Source organism: Anomalospiza imberbis, chromosome 14 (genome assembly GCF_031753505.1).
Source record: "Anomalospiza imberbis isolate Cuckoo-Finch-1a 21T00152 chromosome 14, ASM3175350v1, whole genome shotgun sequence".
NCBI classification, from domain to species: domain Eukaryota; kingdom Metazoa; phylum Chordata; class Aves; order Passeriformes; family Viduidae; genus Anomalospiza; species Anomalospiza imberbis.
Window position 1 is genome coordinate 6150362 of NC_089694.1, and position 17413 is coordinate 6167774.

The 17413-nt window shown below is 58.1% G+C and overlaps 1 protein-coding gene across 4 annotated transcripts in view; it reads right to left on the reverse strand.

The window, feature by feature from the left end:
• Nucleotides 1-671: 671 nt before the first annotated feature.
• STARD8 (StAR related lipid transfer domain containing 8) overlaps nt 672-17413 on the reverse strand; it is a 41676-nt gene continuing 24934 nt past the window's right edge. For 3 of the 4 annotated variants that reach the window (XM_068204631.1, XM_068204630.1, XM_068204632.1), the window contains 13 exons: nt 10359-10430; nt 8942-9023; nt 7837-7900; nt 6182-7548; nt 5405-5578; nt 4783-4942; nt 4321-4519; nt 3993-4203; nt 3711-3825; nt 3198-3413; nt 2765-2982; nt 2428-2604; nt 672-2319 (listed from right to left, as the gene is read on the reverse strand). In XM_068204631.1, coding sequence (XP_068060732.1) covers nt 2202-2319; nt 2428-2604; nt 2765-2982; nt 3198-3413; nt 3711-3825; nt 3993-4203; nt 4321-4519; nt 4783-4942; nt 5405-5578; nt 6182-7548; nt 7837-7900; nt 8942-9023; nt 10359-10430 — 3173 coding nt within the window. In that variant the 3' untranslated portion in view covers nt 672-2201. Of the gene's footprint in view, nt 2320-2427; nt 2605-2764; nt 2983-3197; nt 3414-3710; nt 3826-3992; nt 4204-4320; nt 4520-4782; nt 4943-5404; nt 5579-6181; nt 7549-7836; nt 7901-8941; nt 9024-10358; nt 10431-11952; nt 12165-17413 lie in introns of those variants that run through there. The other variant, XM_068204629.1, reaches the window with a different exon arrangement.

Here is a 17413-nt window from a genome sequence, read left to right on the forward strand (position 1 = left end):
GTGGGAGTGGGGGTCCCTGAGAGCTCACACCCCTCCATCAAAAGCCTGGGTGGGTCTGTGGAGTGCTGCCATCCTGCTGGGACCCTGCAAGATGAGATGCCACCTTGGCCTCTATCCCAGGATGGGGAGGGTACTCTCTCCATCCCAGTGCTGGAGCCCTGGCCATGGGTGGATTTGGGATGAGCCAGGGCTGCCCCAGTATCTCTGCCTGTTAGTGCTAAAAGCCGGAGCAGTCCTGATGCTGCCAATCCCACACTTTAGCCAAGCTCAGAGAGGGATTTCTTCCTCTCCAGGCTTTAATCTTGCAGCCTTCATCACCATCATCTCCATCTACTCCAGCATGTTCCACCCCATTCCCATCACTACTCCCAAAACAGCAGCCAGAGGTGTCTGCTCCAGGGAATTCAACAGCACAATGTGGTTCTTCTTCATTGGTATCACTGATGCTGGATGCTCATCTTCCTCCTCAAGGTGCTCTCCCTGCTGCAGGTGGCAATGCCAGGAGAGCTCCAAACCCCGGCAAGGCCCTGGAGCACAGCTGGATATGGAAAATGCTGGGTTTGAGTCTCTTCACCCACACAGGGGCTGCCCCAAGGCCACACATTGCTCAGCATTGCTCCTCCAGTGCTGGAGAAGCCCTGAACATGGAGGTTTCCTCATCAGCCAGCAGATCTTGTTAGTACTTTATTAATTGCACGGATGGGAAGAGCAGCCCCAATCCAAGTCAAACAACTGCTGCAGTTTCATATGATACAAAAGACAAGTCCCTTAAATACAAAATACCCAGCTCTAAGCGAGCATCACCTGGCGCTGAGATCTGCCACCAGAGTTATATATTAATATTCCACCTGTACAAGTATTTATAGATAGAAAAAAAAAAAGAAACACTTTAAAAAAATATCAGGAGAAAATTCACTCCCCCACATGTTAGTTATATTTTTATATATATATATATATATATATATATATATATATGTATGTAAAATACATATATATAAAAACACAGAGTAGAGGCTGACTTGTGCTTTTCTTTTTACCAAAAGACAGACAGTTATGGCCAAACTGACACTGGGGGTCCCTAGCTCATGGGTCGTGTTGCCTTCCCGTTGGAACGACATTTGGGAATTTGGGTCCCTGCCTGAATGGAGAAACCAGGTCATCTCCTGGGTGCTGACAGCTCCAGTGAACAGTTCCTTCATGAAGAGAAGGAAGGGGTGGAAAGGGGAACAGGTGTCTCTGCAGGGAGCACGTGGGCATGGGCCATGTGTAGCTGCCCAAAGAGGGGTGAATCCCAAACAACTGCCCCTGCTGCCATCCCCCTCCCTCTCCGGGTACAGCCCTCAACACTGAGGGCAGCACAAAGGGGGAGCTGGTGTGGGGAGTCCCTCCCCACCTCGATGCCTCTTTCCAGGCTTTGCCCGTTCCCACCCAGGTGCAGCTGCTCCAGGGCTCCAGCAATGTCCCGTCCCATGCAAATAAAAGGTCAGCTGGTTGAGGACGGCTTTGGCTTGGAGCATGATCCATCCACTCCTCCTCTCAGTGATATCCAGGGCAGAGAGAGGGCTTTTAGCCAAGGAAGAGCAAGGCACAGGAGTACAGGGCTGCTTCTTCCATGAACTCAGCACCAATGCTGCAACAGGTTCCATCTGCCCCTCGACAGGGGCTGGCACCTATGTATCTATAGACAGCCCCCTCCTCCCAGATCAGCAGCCTCTTCCACTACCACACAGTGACTCCCTGGCTGTCCGCACCGGGTGACACCACACACACAATCCCCCCTTCACTGCCCACCCTCCACTTTCCAACCCTGCACTGCGACCTGCGGACGCGGCCCCATTTTCCCCGCTCGCTCCTCCCGCCTCACTCCACGCTCCTTCACCCCTGCTGTTGCTCCTGGCTAGCGTGGGGGTCCCAGTTCCTGCCCCAGGCTGCATTCAGGGGTCACCCCATGGCCACTCTTGCCCTTTGCTCTTCCACCTCTCCCGCGGGACACCACGGCTTCCCCTCTGTAGCCACCCTGCCCCACAGCACCTGAGCCGTGGCACGGGACTGCCCAGTCCAGGGTGAAAGGACATTTACAAATATGTGCCTCTGTCTCCCCCTCCACAGGCACTGCACCACACCGTGCTTCCTGCTGAGAGCCCCAGGCCGGATCCAATGGCAAGTCCATGTCTGAAAGGACAGAGCATCTTCCTGGTGCCTCAAATCTTTGTCTCGGGGCCGGTGGGACTCAAGGCTGGGAAAGAGTCTCGGATCCTCGCCAGCTCCATGGCACAGAGGTGGCCAAAGACCCTGTTGTACCACTCGGGAGACCGGCCCCTGGAGAAGGGAAGAGGCAGGAGGGGGTGAGTGGGCAGGAGAGACCCTGGCAGTATCATGGAGCAGCACATCCTGCTGCTCCATCCCCGCCCCGGAGGGTCCCGTTACCTCAGGTCAGCCCTGCAGATATGGGTCACTCGGGAGCGGCCCATGGCGCCGGGCTCGATGAGGTACTGGGACGTCAGCACGATGGCCTTGACACCTCCCTCCACCGGCACCTTGTCGTGCTCCACCGAGAGGGAGCTGAGCAGGCAGGCTCCCCGCGGCAGGTCCGTGCGCCAGCGCCTGCGACAGAGCAGCGGTCACTGCGTGCCCACCGCGGGGCCACAGCGGGATGGGACAGCAGGGCCCCGCACAGCCCGGGAAAGGAGGAAGAGATGGGGCTGGAGCAGAGGGGATGCACCCAACTGCGCCCAAACCCCCCGCGGGTCCCGGCCGCCCTCACCGGAGCACCATGCAGTCCCTGCGCGGGTGCGGGGCCATGCTGTCCGTCACGTAGTGGTACAGCTCCATGTCCTTGTCCAGTGCCTCCACCACCCTGCTCTGCAGCAGGTCCTCGTCCCACAGGTGACGCTCCCGCAGCACCCGGTGCAGCACCGTGGCAGGAGGGGCCTCGACGTCCGTGGAGACCTTCCACAGGCGCAGAGGGTGCCCATCCCCAACCTGAGGGGACGAGGTGAGGGTCACACAGACTGTCCCACAGGACCCCAGTGCGAACCCCTGAGCAGCTTCACTGATGGCTCCCACTGCCATAGAGCAGCACAGTCCCATCTGCTGGCTAGTGAGGGATGGGGTGGGACCTGCTCTGGCTGCTGGAGAGGTCACCCCATACACATTTCCCTGCATGTCCTCAAGCCCCGTCACACGGTGGCATTTACCTTTTTGCAGGACAGCTCTGTGTTCAGGGGCCCTGGCGTGTTCAGCCATCCCTTGAATTTCTCTGATGACTCTTTGAGCAGGTTCTGGACACTCTGCTCAAAGTAGGAGTGTAAATCCTTGCTCTCTCCCTGGCACACCAAGTCAGCCAAGGGGTGGGGATAAGCATCTGCAGCCATATAGGAGCTGCTCAGCTGCAGCAAGATGTCATGGGAGACCTGTAAGCCAAAAGCACACAGATGTTCAATGAGGCAGAGAGATCCTGTGGGGACTTTGTGAGTGGTCCTGGATGCACAGAGAACCGAAAGTCATTCCCCAGGGAGTGGGGAGGATGGACATACAGCCTGCACCACCTCCTGTCCCAGGACATAGCTGGGCTTGGCTCCAGGGTGAATGGCTGCTGGCTGCTGTCCCACTGAGGGAAGGATGCCCTCAGCTTGCCCCAGGACCAACACCTGCCAGCAAGGTCACACCTCACACAGGCAGCGCTGGGCTGGGACACCATTGCCACCCACCTGGAAGAGCTTCTTGCAGTCGCTGATCATGTGGGAGAGCCCCTGCGTGGCAGCCATGTTCTCATTGAGGTCCTTCTGGTCCGGCTTCCCCATGGTGCCCCTCTTGTGTATGGCCCTGTGGGGGATCAAGTAGTGTTGGCACCAGTGGGGACCTCTAGACCCCCTCATTTGTGCCACAGAGCAGAGCCAACAGCCCCCCCATGTCTCACCATCCCCTGCTGGACCCCTCCGACAGCAGGCAGAGAAGGAGCACTGGGGAGCTGGGGCTCAGCCCGCCCTTACCTGGGCGATGTGCTTTCCTTCTTGGACACGTTGAGGTGGAAGATGGAGGGGGCCAGGCACACAGCCAGGTTCCCAGCCGTCATCTGGTTCTCCTCAGCCGAGGCGATGTCGCTTAGGAAGTAGAGCAGGGTCTGCAGCACCTCCCGGTTCTCGTCCGGCATGAGGATGATGGCGGCCTGCACCGCCTGCAGCCGCTGCTCCTTGGACACGACTGCGGCCATGGGGCAGCGTCAGCGGGGCGTCCCCACAGCCACCACCCGTCCCCTCCATCCAAACAGAGGGACCCCTCACCCCAAAGACCCTGAGCTGCCCCCAGCCCTGCCCTTACACTGGTAGATCTGCAGGAAGGTGTCCGTCAGCTTGCTGGTGAAGATGGGCTCGGGCAGGTCACGGAAGTATTGCTTCAGCAGGTCGGCCACGTCGTACGCCGACTGCCCCGAGTAGTCGACGTTGTCGGGGCTGGTCTCATTCATGTGCCGGAGCGCCTGGATCCGGGACTTCACCCCGGACTTTCGGAAAATGCCAACCTGCCAGAGCATAGCGGGGGTGAGCGGGCACCGGCCTGGGGGGGCACCTGTGGGACAGGCAAAGACTCTCTCTCCCCAAAGGGATCATCCCTGAAGCCAGAGGAGACACTGAGTGAGGGACAGCCACGGGGTTGCTGCTGGGCTCCCATGGACGATCCCACCCTCCCACTTCAGCACACACCACAAGAGGTGAACAACAGGACCCCTAAAGCTTTTTTTTTCCCCCAAATCCCAGTGCTACTGCCCAGCAGCCGCAGCCTCACCTGGTCCAGGCACTGGCTGCGCAAGTAGCGCATGGCCTGCTGGATGCTCTGGGGCAGGGGCTGCCCCGTCCGCTGCACGTTGACAATGGGTGGCACCCCAAAAACCATCTTGTCCCTGTAGTCAGGGACTTTACTCCGCTTCATGAATTTGGGGACAGTCCTGCAGAGTGGGACAGAGAGACATCAGTGCAATGATCAATGCCCTCAGCACCCCCCTCACAGAGAGAGCAGAACCCTGGAAACAGACACACACACACACACACACACACATTTCTGCAGTATTTGGAATACAAGCAAGGCAGCTTCCTAGCAGGAATGGCGGCACCTTTTATTAAGCTAGTATTTTCATACTTGGCTATGAAAAGAAACAACTGTCCCACTCTCTTATGTTGCTGCAGCACTTTTAATGCCCCACAAACACTTGCAGCCCCCACAGTGGCAGACGATGCCAGGAGCCCTCTGGAAGCCAGGGTGATGCCAGGAGCCTGGTGCTCAGCCCCTGCTCACACTTGCCAGAGCAGACAGCCCTTGGTTTAGCTCTTCCCCCTCCACACCCTGAAGCTGCCCCAGGCTGGGGACACAGCATGAGCTGCAGCCTGTGGTCCCCCTCGCCCCAGCTCACCACGTCCAGGCCTGCTTGTGGGGCACGGAGTACTTCTCCATGATGGCTGTGAGCCGGAGCAGGGAGCACTTCTGGAGCAGGTTGAGCTGGGCCGATGACTGGCGGTTGATCTCCAGCGAGGCCGAGTTCAGGCTGGGCCGGTGCGAGTTCTGGAAGCTGTGCCAACGTAGTTTTCTGGGGACACACGGGACATTCCCAGCTAAGGAAACCCCCACTGCTCTCCACTCCTTCATGGTTACTGCCACATCACCCTTCGGCACCAGCCGAACTGGGTGAGCAAAGCCAGAGAACTCGGCACCAGCCGTAGGTCTCCTGGAGAGAGCCCCAGGGAATACTGGCACAGGGGAGGCACCTGCCCGCTGCGTTTACACTTGTTATTCGTTAATGAAAAACCTTTTAATCACGGGTCTGTGCAGGCAGACAGTGCTGGCAGCGGTGTCCTGCGGCCACCAGAGCGCACCAGCGCCCCGCGCTGCGCTCCCCTGCCCGCACCGTGCGGCTCCGCTGCACTCCCCTCCCTCCGCCCGCTTCTGCCTTCCCGGGAAGAGGCGATTATCCAGCCCCCGAGGACGGGATCGGGTGCTGCTCCCCAGACCCACGGGCTGTGCAACCCTCCCGGCTGCAGCAGCCCCGTTCCTGGGAGTGTTCACGGCCAGGCTGGACGGGGTTTGAAGCAATATGGTCTAGTGGAAAGTGTCCTTGCCCATAGCGTGAAGATGGAACGAGATCGTCTCCACGGTCCCTTCCCACCCAAACCACCTCGGGATTCTGTGATACCTGCAGGGTCTTGTGAGAGATGCTCCCACCCCCGAATCCCGGCGCTCCCGTGTCTCGATCTCTTCAGCTTCGTTGAGGGAGTTCCCAGTGCTACCAAAGTCACTGGCAGAGGTGCCAACATCCGACATGGACTGTTCTTCGAAATGAAGGTTGGAGGGCTCCCCTCCCGAGTCCGACTCCTCCTCATCCTCTTCTTCCTCGCCCCCTTCCTCCCCATCCAGGCCAGGGGAGATGGCTTTACACCAGAGCTCCACCTTCTGCTGCAGCCCCCACACGTGCTGCAGGATGTCGTCGAGGTTCTCGTAGGTGACCTCCCCGTCCTTGCAGAAATCCTCGCTGCTGCCGAAGTCCGGCACGTTGTCGTAGACGCTGATGCGGCTGCCCAGGGAGCTGCAGGAGCCCCGGCGCCGTCGGGCAAAGCCCCTCGGGGAGGACGAGCCCTCCGCACTGCTGCTGCTGCCACCCCTGCCCAGCCCCACGGCCGCGCTCCCTGCGTTCCAGTGGCTCAGGGAGCTGCCAGCCAGGGGACACAAGCTCTCGATGGACAGGGATTTGGGGAAGGTGCCGGGCTTGTGGTCACAGGGGATATAGACCAGGCAATCGCCATGGCGAGCCTGGCGCTGGCACTCGGCAGCGGCCCAGGCACCACCGGCAGCAGCGGCTGTGTTTGTGTCGTAATCCTCCAGGTAGACTCCACTGCGTTTGGGGTCAGAGCTGCCCTTGGTGCCCCCGGGGCCGAGCAGGCGGTTAGTCCTGTATGATACCGAGAAGAAGTGTTTTTTGCTGTGAAAAGGGGCAGGTGTCCCTCTTTTAGAGGAGTTGGTCCTGGTGGCTGCAAGGTCCCCATCACTCTTCAGAGAGCCCCATCCTGGTGGGAGAGTGGCACTGCTGTGTGGAGCCACCCTCCTGTCTGGGGTGGCTTTCTCCTTGTCCTTCCTCCGCAGGGACTCGATCCGCTTCAGGAAGCTTCGCGACCGCCGCTTCTTCAGCTTCTCCTTAGAGCCCTCTCCCTGGCCCGAGGGCTGCTCCGGCGCAGAACTCTCGCTCTGGCTGCAGCTGGAGGCGGTGGCAGCGGCACGGAGAGGGGACGGGGGCTCAGATGGCACAGCTGCAGTGCCCAGCGTGCCACCCGTGCCACCCACGCTGCCCACACTGCCCGTGCTGTGCAGGGATGTGGCCTCAGGGTTGGTGCTGAGGTCCGTGAGGACGCTCTCACGGCTGGACACCGGGCGCATGGTGCAGCTCAGGGCCTCCGAGCCCTGGGACAGGACATCGGCGGACCCCACCCGTGACCACCTTTTGCTGTCCCTCTGGAAGGCCCACCGGCTGCTGATGGCACACTGGTCTTCCTCCTCAGAGTCTTCATTCTGTGGGCAGTTGAGAACAGGGGATGATCAATCAGTTGAAGCCAAGGAGGGTCAGCACATCCCCCCACCTCAGTGGGGCATGGTCACCAGCATGGCCCCAGGTGGGGAGGAGAACAGCATTGTCACCCCTTAAACCAGCTCGGGACCCCTTTGGCAGTCCTGGAGGCCTCCAGGAGCCACTCTGTGCCCAGGACAATCCCAGAGCTCACCAGGACACTGCCCCACCATCGAGCACATGATCCCCTGCACCCCTCAGCCCCTCACCTGCCTCGAGCAGCCAGGACGTACCTGTTTACGCTGAAAGTGAACATCCAGCTTCATGGAGGCACAGGTGTTCAGGGTCATCAGCCTCCTGCAAGAAACAGAGTGGCTTTACCCTGGTCCCAGCCCCTGTCACAGCCCTGCTGCAGTCACAGGGATGGCTTTGGCTTCTTTTGATTTTCCTGCCTTAGAGCCTTGGCTGTGCCTGTCACCCGTTGCTTTGGGTCTGCAGTCAGAGGGACACCTGACTAACAAGGGGACAATCCCAGTAGATGGTAGCCTGAACCAGCAATGCCCATGGCAGCTGCTGGGGCCACCAGTTCTGCAAGTGGGCAGGGGTGGTCTGCTCCAGGCTACTAAAGCAAAATCACCTCAGAAGCTCCTGTGCCCCAGACACAGAATGACTAAAGGACTTGAAAGCTCAGAGAGGGAGGAACAGGCAGAGACCTCTCATCACCTCCTGCCTCACTTATCCCAGGAAATGGCACGGGGATCCCCTTCTGCCCAGCACAGCAGCCTCTCTGCTGGGAAACAAATAGGAAACAGACCCTGTTCCCACCTCTTCTCTATTCTGGGTGGGAGGGACATCGTGGAGCCAGTGCAGGGACATGGCTGTGATGACACATCCGGAGAACCAAGGTGGGGCTGAGTCACCCGCAGCACCGAGTGACACATGGCCCATCCAGACTGACCATGCGGTCAGTGCCCCGCTTTGGGTGCCAGCCTTGCTCTGCCCAGGTCCCCCAGATGCTGCTCCCTGCACAACACCCCTGGGCAGCTCTCCAGCCTGCAGCTGCAGCAGCGCCATGCCCAGGTGGAAACACACGGCCGGGCTGCAGTGCCTGGTACTGGGACGACCAGCATCACATGGAGCATAAAAACCTCTTGTTTCCCTGGAACCACCCAACACCAGCAATGTTCCCTGATCTGAACTACTGAGTCCTCACTGCAGAGGGAGTGACAGTGCTGGAGCAGACTCTGAGCCCAGCCAAGGTCAAGGCAGGCACCCTACTAAGCCCATCACCCCATCAGGCACCCCCTGAGCCCACCATCCCCTCAGCCTGGGCCGCTGACCCTGTCTATGCCACATCCCTGTGCTGATTCCATGAGAGGAGGGGCAGGGGAGCATTACCTGCACAGGGATTTGAGGGAATCCTGGTCCAGGAAGCTGTGGTCCTTCTTCACAGCACTGATGTCAAGAGGGAATGATGACTCTGGGGAAGGAAGTGACATCAGTGGCAGATCCCAAGCCAGCTGCTCCATCAGGGGCAAAGGGCAGCAGTGGGCATGGGAAGAGAAGGAGAGGTCGGAGTGGCTGGAGATGACCTGGAGGTGGTGCATGCCCAGGGTGCATGCCCAGGGTCCCTGGGCACGGCTCTTCCCAGGTATGTTAGGTGAGGGTGATAAGGTGCCCAAGGGCCTCCATTCAGTTCCCTGCTCATCCCTGTGCAGAGACAGCTCTGCTGGGATCGTGCATGTGGGACCTGGACCTTCAGCCCCAAGGGTCTCAATCCAGCTGTTCATGAAGCCATGGAGTGTGATCACCACGGGAAGGGAAGCAGAGGGAAACACTTGGAGGATGTGGAAAGTTCTATGGACAGAGGCTGGAGAAGGGCTGGTTGATTCACAGACTGCAGCAACGCTCCTCGCTGCCCAGCTGTGAGCACTGTCTGGGGCCAACACCTGGGGCTGGGTATCCCAGCAGGAACCCGGCCTGTCCTTGCACGTGGGGCCTGCCCCCCAAAATAGGCACTGGCAGCAAACAGGCTGCTCATAAAACCATCACCGGGAGCTGGTGCTGCAGGGGGCGGGGGAAGTGCCCGGGTGAACAATGGCCATGGCTGCGGCCGCCGGAGCCCCGCTTCCCGCTATTGTCCAGCCGGACGGGGCCGGCTGCAGCCGCCACTCCTCGCACCAGCCGGACCAGGATCCCCCCATGGTCTGAGAAAACACAGCCGAGCCTGAGGCTAGAGCCACCACCACAGCTACCCTGCCACCGCCCTGGGCGCCTGGCACAGGAGCTGGGAGTAGGAATGTTGGCCAGGGAATGCCCGTGCCTGGGGAGGCACAGGGACATGGTCTGCTCCAGGCAGGGCTCGATGAGTGCTAAGGAAGGACAGGCTGGAGCAGGGCAGGGGTTGTGGGAGTGGGGAGGGACAAAAGGAGGAAGAACATGCTCGCTCTCCACATTACCTACACTGGCTGCCCCTATGCTCCCACCCACGGCAAACACTCCCTGAACCACTTCAGAGCTGATGGCTCTCCAAAGCCTGGCTGCCCTTGGCCAAAGCAGCCACCCCAGGATTCCTCAGAGCCCTGCCTGAAGGGGAAAAGTTCAGGAATGCAGGGAAGCTAACTGGCTGGTTCTCCAGGCCGTGGCCAAGGGCTCAAAGTGTAACAAACAATCATATAATCAGTGAACAATCCTTTCTGTCCCCTCCTCTCCCTGGAGCTGTGGGCGCTGTCCCTGCAGCCCCTCTTGGAATCTGGATGAGATAGAGGCTCTGAGCAGGTACAGAGCAGGGTCAGTGGCAGGAGGCAGCTCTCACCTTCGTACAGCTGGGCATACTGGGGGAATCCCGCTGCCCGGAGCCAGTCACACGCTTTCTTGGCTTCGATTTCTGTAAGAAAGCAAAGAACCAGCCTGAGCATCCCGCCAGCAGCAGCAACGCCCTGAGAACACAGCCCACACCCCCGGAGCCCTGACACCAAGCCCATGCTCCATGTGCACAGAGCAGAGGACATGTGTGGCTGCAGAGCCAGGGGTCCCACCAGCAGCAGGGTCCTGGGCAGACAGAGCTCAGCTGCAGCTCTGCCAGCACTAGGCAAAGAGCAGGAGGTGACAGTGATGCCGCCTGAAGGACAGGGACACAAGATGCAGTTTTAACTTTCTGATGAAACGTTTTGTTTCTGAACCTACCAAACCAAACACAGTTCTTAGCCAGGCAGGAGAGGAAGATCTTTCTTTGTAATCATCAGTTCAGAGCTCGTCAAAGCTCAGCCCTGATCACTTCTGCAAACATCCCCAAGCAAAGGCTGCCAAAGGAGCCCTTCCTCCCCACCTCCTTCCCACTAGCCAGCCCTCTCCACCTCTTTTTTCAAGCTGGTGCTCATCCCCGTCAGCACCAAATCCCTGGTGGGGTTCTTCACCCCTCGCCCAGCTGGGTCCCACCCCTCACACAGGGATCACCATTGCCCACATGAGCTCATTCAGCAGCCAGTAGTATTTCCTGGGAAATTCCTCCAGTTTAGAGTAACTGAGGGAAAAGAGCCCAGAGCTCCCGCAGCCACAGCAAGTCATTGCCAAGTGTCAGCACCCATCGTCCCGATGACATTTCTGCTGCTGAGGGTGACAACATTTGACCTCAAGGGTAGAAAATGCCTTGGCAGCCTCAGGGTCTGATCTGTCCCTCCTGGAGGCAGCACCCGGCACAGAGTGTGCTGAGGCCAGACCCACCCAGCACTGGAATACCCTGATTCCATCCCCATCCGCCCACTGCCTCAGCCCAGAGCTCTGGCTACAGTTTGCATTCCCGATTCCAAACTTACAGAAGCAAAAAAAAAAAAGCTCCAAATAAACAGCGCAATTCAGGACAGGACTAAGCCAAAGCCCTGGACACAAATACTTGGCAAGTTTTGGGAAGAAGTTTTGGAATGAGTGTCTGGATCTGGGTCCAAACCGCACAGCTGTCATTAACCGTGCCATGAGTCCTGCCAAAACCCAGGGCTGACCCCTCTGCCCCCTCCAGGGCTCAGACCCAGCAATCCCAGTGGAAACTGGGATAGACCCTGGAGCTATCCTGGGTGAACTGGTCCATGTGGAGCACCACATCTCCCTCCCAAAGAACCCAACACCCCGTGGGGAGGGCACCCCATGGCTGCATCTGTCCAGCAGGAGGGCACCAAGACTGGTGGTCTCTGGAAATGCTCTCTGGCCATGCCAGCTCTGGAAGCAGATCCCTCCCACACTCCTGGAGTGGGCAGGACCCAGGGACAGGCATTTCCCACAGCCCCTGCCAACCGACCTGCCAGTTCCCATTCCTGCCTGACTCTGCTCCCAGTGGGAATTCCATGGGGCCAATCCCAGCCAGCAACCACAGCTCTGTGTGCCCCAAGCCATGAGCAAAAACACCAATCTCCCACCTGTGCCATGGATCCTGCCCCAGGGATGGGTCTGGCGGAGGGCAGCAGGAGCAGGGCCGTGGCTGAGCTTACCCCTGCCCGCAGCGGGGCTCAGCTGGTACCAGAGCATGGCCGGGCACTGACTGGGGCCACGCTGGAGCCTGGTGACACCCAGCGTGACCACGGCCACCCCACCAGGCCGGGAGCAGCCACAGCCCAGGACTGCAGCAGGATGCTCTGTGCAGGACTGGGCTCCGCCACCCATCATCGTGGTGGAAATGCGGAGTCAGAGCACGACATTTCCTTCCCTCCGCCGCCTCCCCACGCACGGGCTGGCAGGGGGCCAGGGCTCCAAACCTCCACCTCTCCTCTCCGGGAGCCAGGTCCCAGGCTCTGCCTGCTGTGGCAAGTCCTGCATCCCCCCAGAGCCCCTCAAACAGGGAGAAGCCCCCCTAGAGCAGGGGGATGTTTGACCAGCCCAGGCTGAGCCCTCCTCATGTAGAAGTGCTGTCACAGAAAAGGTTTCCAAGTGTCCTGTCCCAGAGGGAGCCAGCAGCCAGCTTCCTCCTCTTCCCGCCCTTCCCATGGACGTGCTTTCCCAGGGAAGTGCAGGAAAGGCCGGGCAGGCAAACACTCCTGCCGTGGGGCACGGCCGGACGCTGGGCACAGGGTCACCCACTCCAGCCGTGTTCCCAGCCCTCCCTGTCACCTCTCAGGAGCCTCACTGTCGGGCAGGGTGATGGGTCCTGAGCCCAGGGATTGCTGCCCAGAGACCCTCCACCCTCCCCCCAGCTCAGCCTGAGCCCCAGGCAGCAGCCACAGAGATGGGTTCCCAACATCTCCAGATGCCAGGATTCTCTCATGTCTAATGCAGGCTCATCAAGAACTACGTCCACCCTCAGCAGGGCACAAACAGGGTCTCCTTGCCTCCACTGGTCAGAAAACAATTTCCAGGAGCTTATAGCAACTCAATATCTTTGAGATCTGTGGTTTAAATGGTGCAGAAATCGTCCCACTCCAGTTGTATAGCAGGAGGAGCAGGCAGAGGGTACAGGCAGAGTCCATGCATCCCTGAGAAACAAGGGGATAAGTCCTACCAGCTTCCTGACTACAGGCAGGGAAGGTAGACCAGCAGCCCCATTATGGAAGCTCTCCATGGAAGATGAGCCCTCAGGAAATGCCTGGACAACCCTACGGGGGAAACCAGCACCAACACCTTCAGTGGAAAAAGCTCCCAGTGGTGCACAATCCTATGAGCCACCAGAGAATCCTCCCCCAGCAAAGTCTCTGCCCTTGTCCAGCAGCTGTTGAGGCTGGATGAAGTTTTCCAAGGAAAAGGTTTCCACAGGAGCTCTCCCATGCCCTGCACCCAGCAAGGGGCAGAGACTGTAACCCAAGTGCCACCATCGTCCATCAGAAATGCCCTGAGTGGGTCCAGCCCCCCCAGCCTGACCTCCCAACACCCCCAGGAAGGGGTGGAAATCAAAAACGAAGGAAGGTGTTCCCATTGTTCCAGAAGAAAAGGATGAAAACCAACACTGAAGTGGAGAAAAAAGGACAAAGTTCCCGAATCCCCTTCTTGCAGTCACTGCACTGTGGCATTTCCCTTGGGCAGCCACTGGTCACTCCAGCAGGAATGGCTCCTGGCTGTGGGTGTCTGGAGCCTGATAGCTCCCTCTCAAGTGCTTTTGGTGTTCCATCCACCCCACCCTGGCCTGGAATAGGCGTGGACCAGGAAAAAAGGGAAAAGCCCAGGACATTCCATAAAAGCTCTAAAATAAGCAACCTGGAGCACTGGAGGCCAGCAGAATTACAGGCAGGAAGGCCACTTCCCAGAACCCCAGCTCTGCACTTTCACTTTAACAATCAAAACTGACAAGAAGTCCCAGGCCAGGCTCTCAGCTTCCCACAGCAAGGTTCCAAATCCCTATAAAACGTCCCACACAGCCAATTAGTGTGTGAGGAGAAAACCCCGCCACAAAATTGCTTGGTCATTACCTCATGGAAAGCTGGAAGCAGCTGCCTGGCACTGCGGGGGAAGCTTCAACCCCAGCACCAAGGGGAGAAAATTACTCTTTTTGCTTTCGTGTTGGTGTGATTTCTTTCCATCCTGCCTGAAAGTAAAACTGCCTACAACAGGGACTTTCCTTCCCAGCTATAAGCAGAAGTTTCTTGCCTGCTTTTTACAGGAATGATAGAAAGTCCCAACACCTCTCCTGAACCAGGGGGATGTGCCTTCACTGCTTGAGAACATGAGGAGCTGGAGCGGGTGTCCCATGGGAAAGGTGTACCCTGCTCATGCCAAAGGTACCAGGGACAGAGGGACTGACACTGCCTGGAGAAATCAGAGCTGCCTTCCTGAGGCAGGGCAGTGAGCATCTCTCCCACAGCAGCCAAGGGCCAATCCCAGACCCTCTCAGGGGGCTTTGAGGAAGCCTCCATGGTGCCCTCCCCAGCACTGGGCATAGCTGGAACTCACTGCCCACCCAGCCAGGCTCCTGGGGCAGGAGGCACACAGAGCTCCACACAGCCACGGGCATCTGCCAGCCAAGGGCACCTCCTGCTTCCAGCTGCCAGCTCCACTCAGCAAAGTGCAGAGATTTTGGAGCTGCCAGCACAGACATGGACAGGGCACATGGACAGGAATGAGGAATGCTCTTGGATGTTCTCCCAGACACGGCGCATTTCCATAATTAACCTTCACACAGTAAATAGGTCTCACATAGGTCTCACGAGCTTTGGGAACTGTTCCTTGCTATGTCACCAATCAGGAATTGCTCAAATGCCTCCTTCACCTCCAGCCCTGAAGTGCCTGCTCCAAGGGCATCACTCCCTGGGGACAGCACCTGGCAGGGGGGATGGCAGCAGAGCCTTCTGCCACCCTGCTCCTCTCCCAGACAACTGCTGGGAACATGAACATGAGGGACATGCAGAGGTAAAAATGATCCTAGAGGCTGCACAGGAATTGCTGGATGGTGTCTGAATACTGGCTGGTACAACCTAGACAGGAACCCCTCTGGCCACCATGGGGCAGGGAAACTGTAGCTGTTGTGTGTCTGGATCAGATTTGGATCATTATCCAAGCAGGCTGGGCACAGAGACCCCCCAGCAGCACCATCAGAGCCCCCCAGAGCACTCCCCTGCCTTATCTCTGCCCACTCATCCCTCCGTTGGGCTCCAGAGCTGTGTGTGACCACCCTTATCAGCTGAATGTGGCAGCTCTCACTTCCTCCCCTCAAACGAACCCAACAGCAGCCTCAGGTCTGGTTTATTCTGTTCTAAAACCTCAACCAGGCCTTCACGCCCACAGCGTGCAGAGCTTTGTGCTGCACAACGCAGGAACGCAGCCACCAGGAAACCGAGGTGATGCTGCAGCACCGTCCACACAAAAGCAGCTCCTGCCCTCGCAGGAGGCACCTGGGAGAGGAGCTGGGCCCAGCCTGCAGAGGGAACACCTCTGCTTCCACAAACATCACTCAGAACAACCTAAATTCAGGGTTGCAGCCAGTGCTGTCTTTAATAAAGATGAGAAGGAGGAGCTGAAGCAGACCTATTAGCCACAAAAAAATGACGCATAGGATTATGGAACCATGGAATGGTTTAAGCTGGGAAAGTCATTTCAGATCGAGTCCAGCATTGCCAAGGCCATCACTAACCCGGGTCCCTTCTTCACACCAAAACATCTTCACAGACCCCACAGGGCAGGGTTGAACAGGGGACAGCCACGCTCAGGGGCGTGGTATGCACCAGAAGGACTGAGGGCTCTGGGACATGCCATCGGATGGACACTGGCAGCAGAGACCAAGTCAGTGTCCCCTGGCACTGCTGTGATGGCTACAGGAGTGTCCTACAGCATATTACAGATTCCTGCTCCCCCAGGCAGCTCCTCAGAGTCCTGTAGTCCCTTTGGCCTACAGGACACTCCTCCCAGCAGCTCCAGAGCACTCGGGAGCAGGAGCTCTGCGGCAGCTCGGGGGCTGCACGTCCCACTGCTCGGGCTGCAGCTGCAGAGCAGATGTCTGGGGAGAACAAGGGATGGAAAAAGAGAGCAACAGAAACAAAGGCCAGGAAGGTGAGGACCCTGATCCGTCCTTGCCTCCCCCACCTGCAATTCTGCAGCTGCTCTGACCCCAGAGGAACAGCAGAGAGGGCAGGACTGTCCCACTGTACCAAGAGCACACAGGAGCAGCCCCCCATGTCTGAGGGCAAGCCCAGCATGGAGGGAACCTGGGGTTCCATCTCTGAAAAGGCAATGGCAAAGCAAGCTCAGAGCAGAGAGAGAGTCTCTGCCTCCAGCCCACCCTGTGCACCGCCCCAGGAAGGTCTATCAGGGCCAGCACAGCCACCAGCCACATCTGTCGGATCTAGGCTTGGGGTGAAGTTTCTTTTTCTCTTTGGTGTTTGCTGAAGCCAGAAAGAAAAATCCAGAAGAGAATCCCAGAATAATTTGGGTTGGAAGGGACCTTAGAGATCATCTCATTCTGGCCCTCTGCCATGGGCAGGGACACCTTCTACTACCCCAGGTTTCTCCAAGCCGCATCCAACCTGGCCTAGAACGGTCATGAGGCATCCACAAGAAGCAAGATGAAAACAGCTACTCAGATGCTGAAAAATAATCCATCTTGCCCATCCTGTAGTCCACCCTTTCTAAAATTGCACCGTTTTCCTGTTGGCCACCCAATGGATCTCACACACACTTTGTTTGGACAAGGAGACGCTGTCACTCCAAGGGCAGCCAGCAGTGCTGGAGAGCTTTGGCATCCAACACCCACCACAGGTACCAGCCAGGCTGCCCTCCCGATGAGGAGCCATCACACCTCATTTTTCTTTACATGGACAACAGCAAAAAATTTCCAGTTTTCATCGCCGGGAAGAGCGCTAAACCCAGCATGGACTGAGGTCAACGTCCAGAGTACTGCACGAGACCCAACACCAGCCACCACCAAAGGCCAAGGAAGGCCAAGCCAAAGGAAAACACCAACAGTTCTGCTAAAAAAAACCAGAATCAGCAGCAGCTCTGGCTCTGCAGGGAGCTCTCAGCTCCAATCACCCACTGAAGCATTTGTATATCCCATGGATGTGACCTCTGAAGATGCTCTCCTGCTTCCCACGCCGACGAACAACCCCCAGCTCCTACTGCTAAATCCAGGCACTAAAGAATAGTTACTTCCTTAATACACAAGGGAATTCCCTCCTACTTTTATGCATTTATTTAGCATAAACACGTGTGTTACCAGAGGAACCCATGGAGCAGAATTCCCTTGTGGTCTTGCTGCAGCTTTTTCCATGTTGTACAGAATCACAAACCCACCCCGTTGCCAGCTGAAGAATGCTCAGGCTCCAGCAGGTTTGGTGGGAGCCCTACATGTCCCCAGGGACAGGGAGCCCAAACCATGGCTGTGACACCCAACCAGTGGCCCCTGCCACAGCCCTGGCATGGGCACGAGCCCTTGCAGGAAGGAACAGGCACTGAATTCCCAGC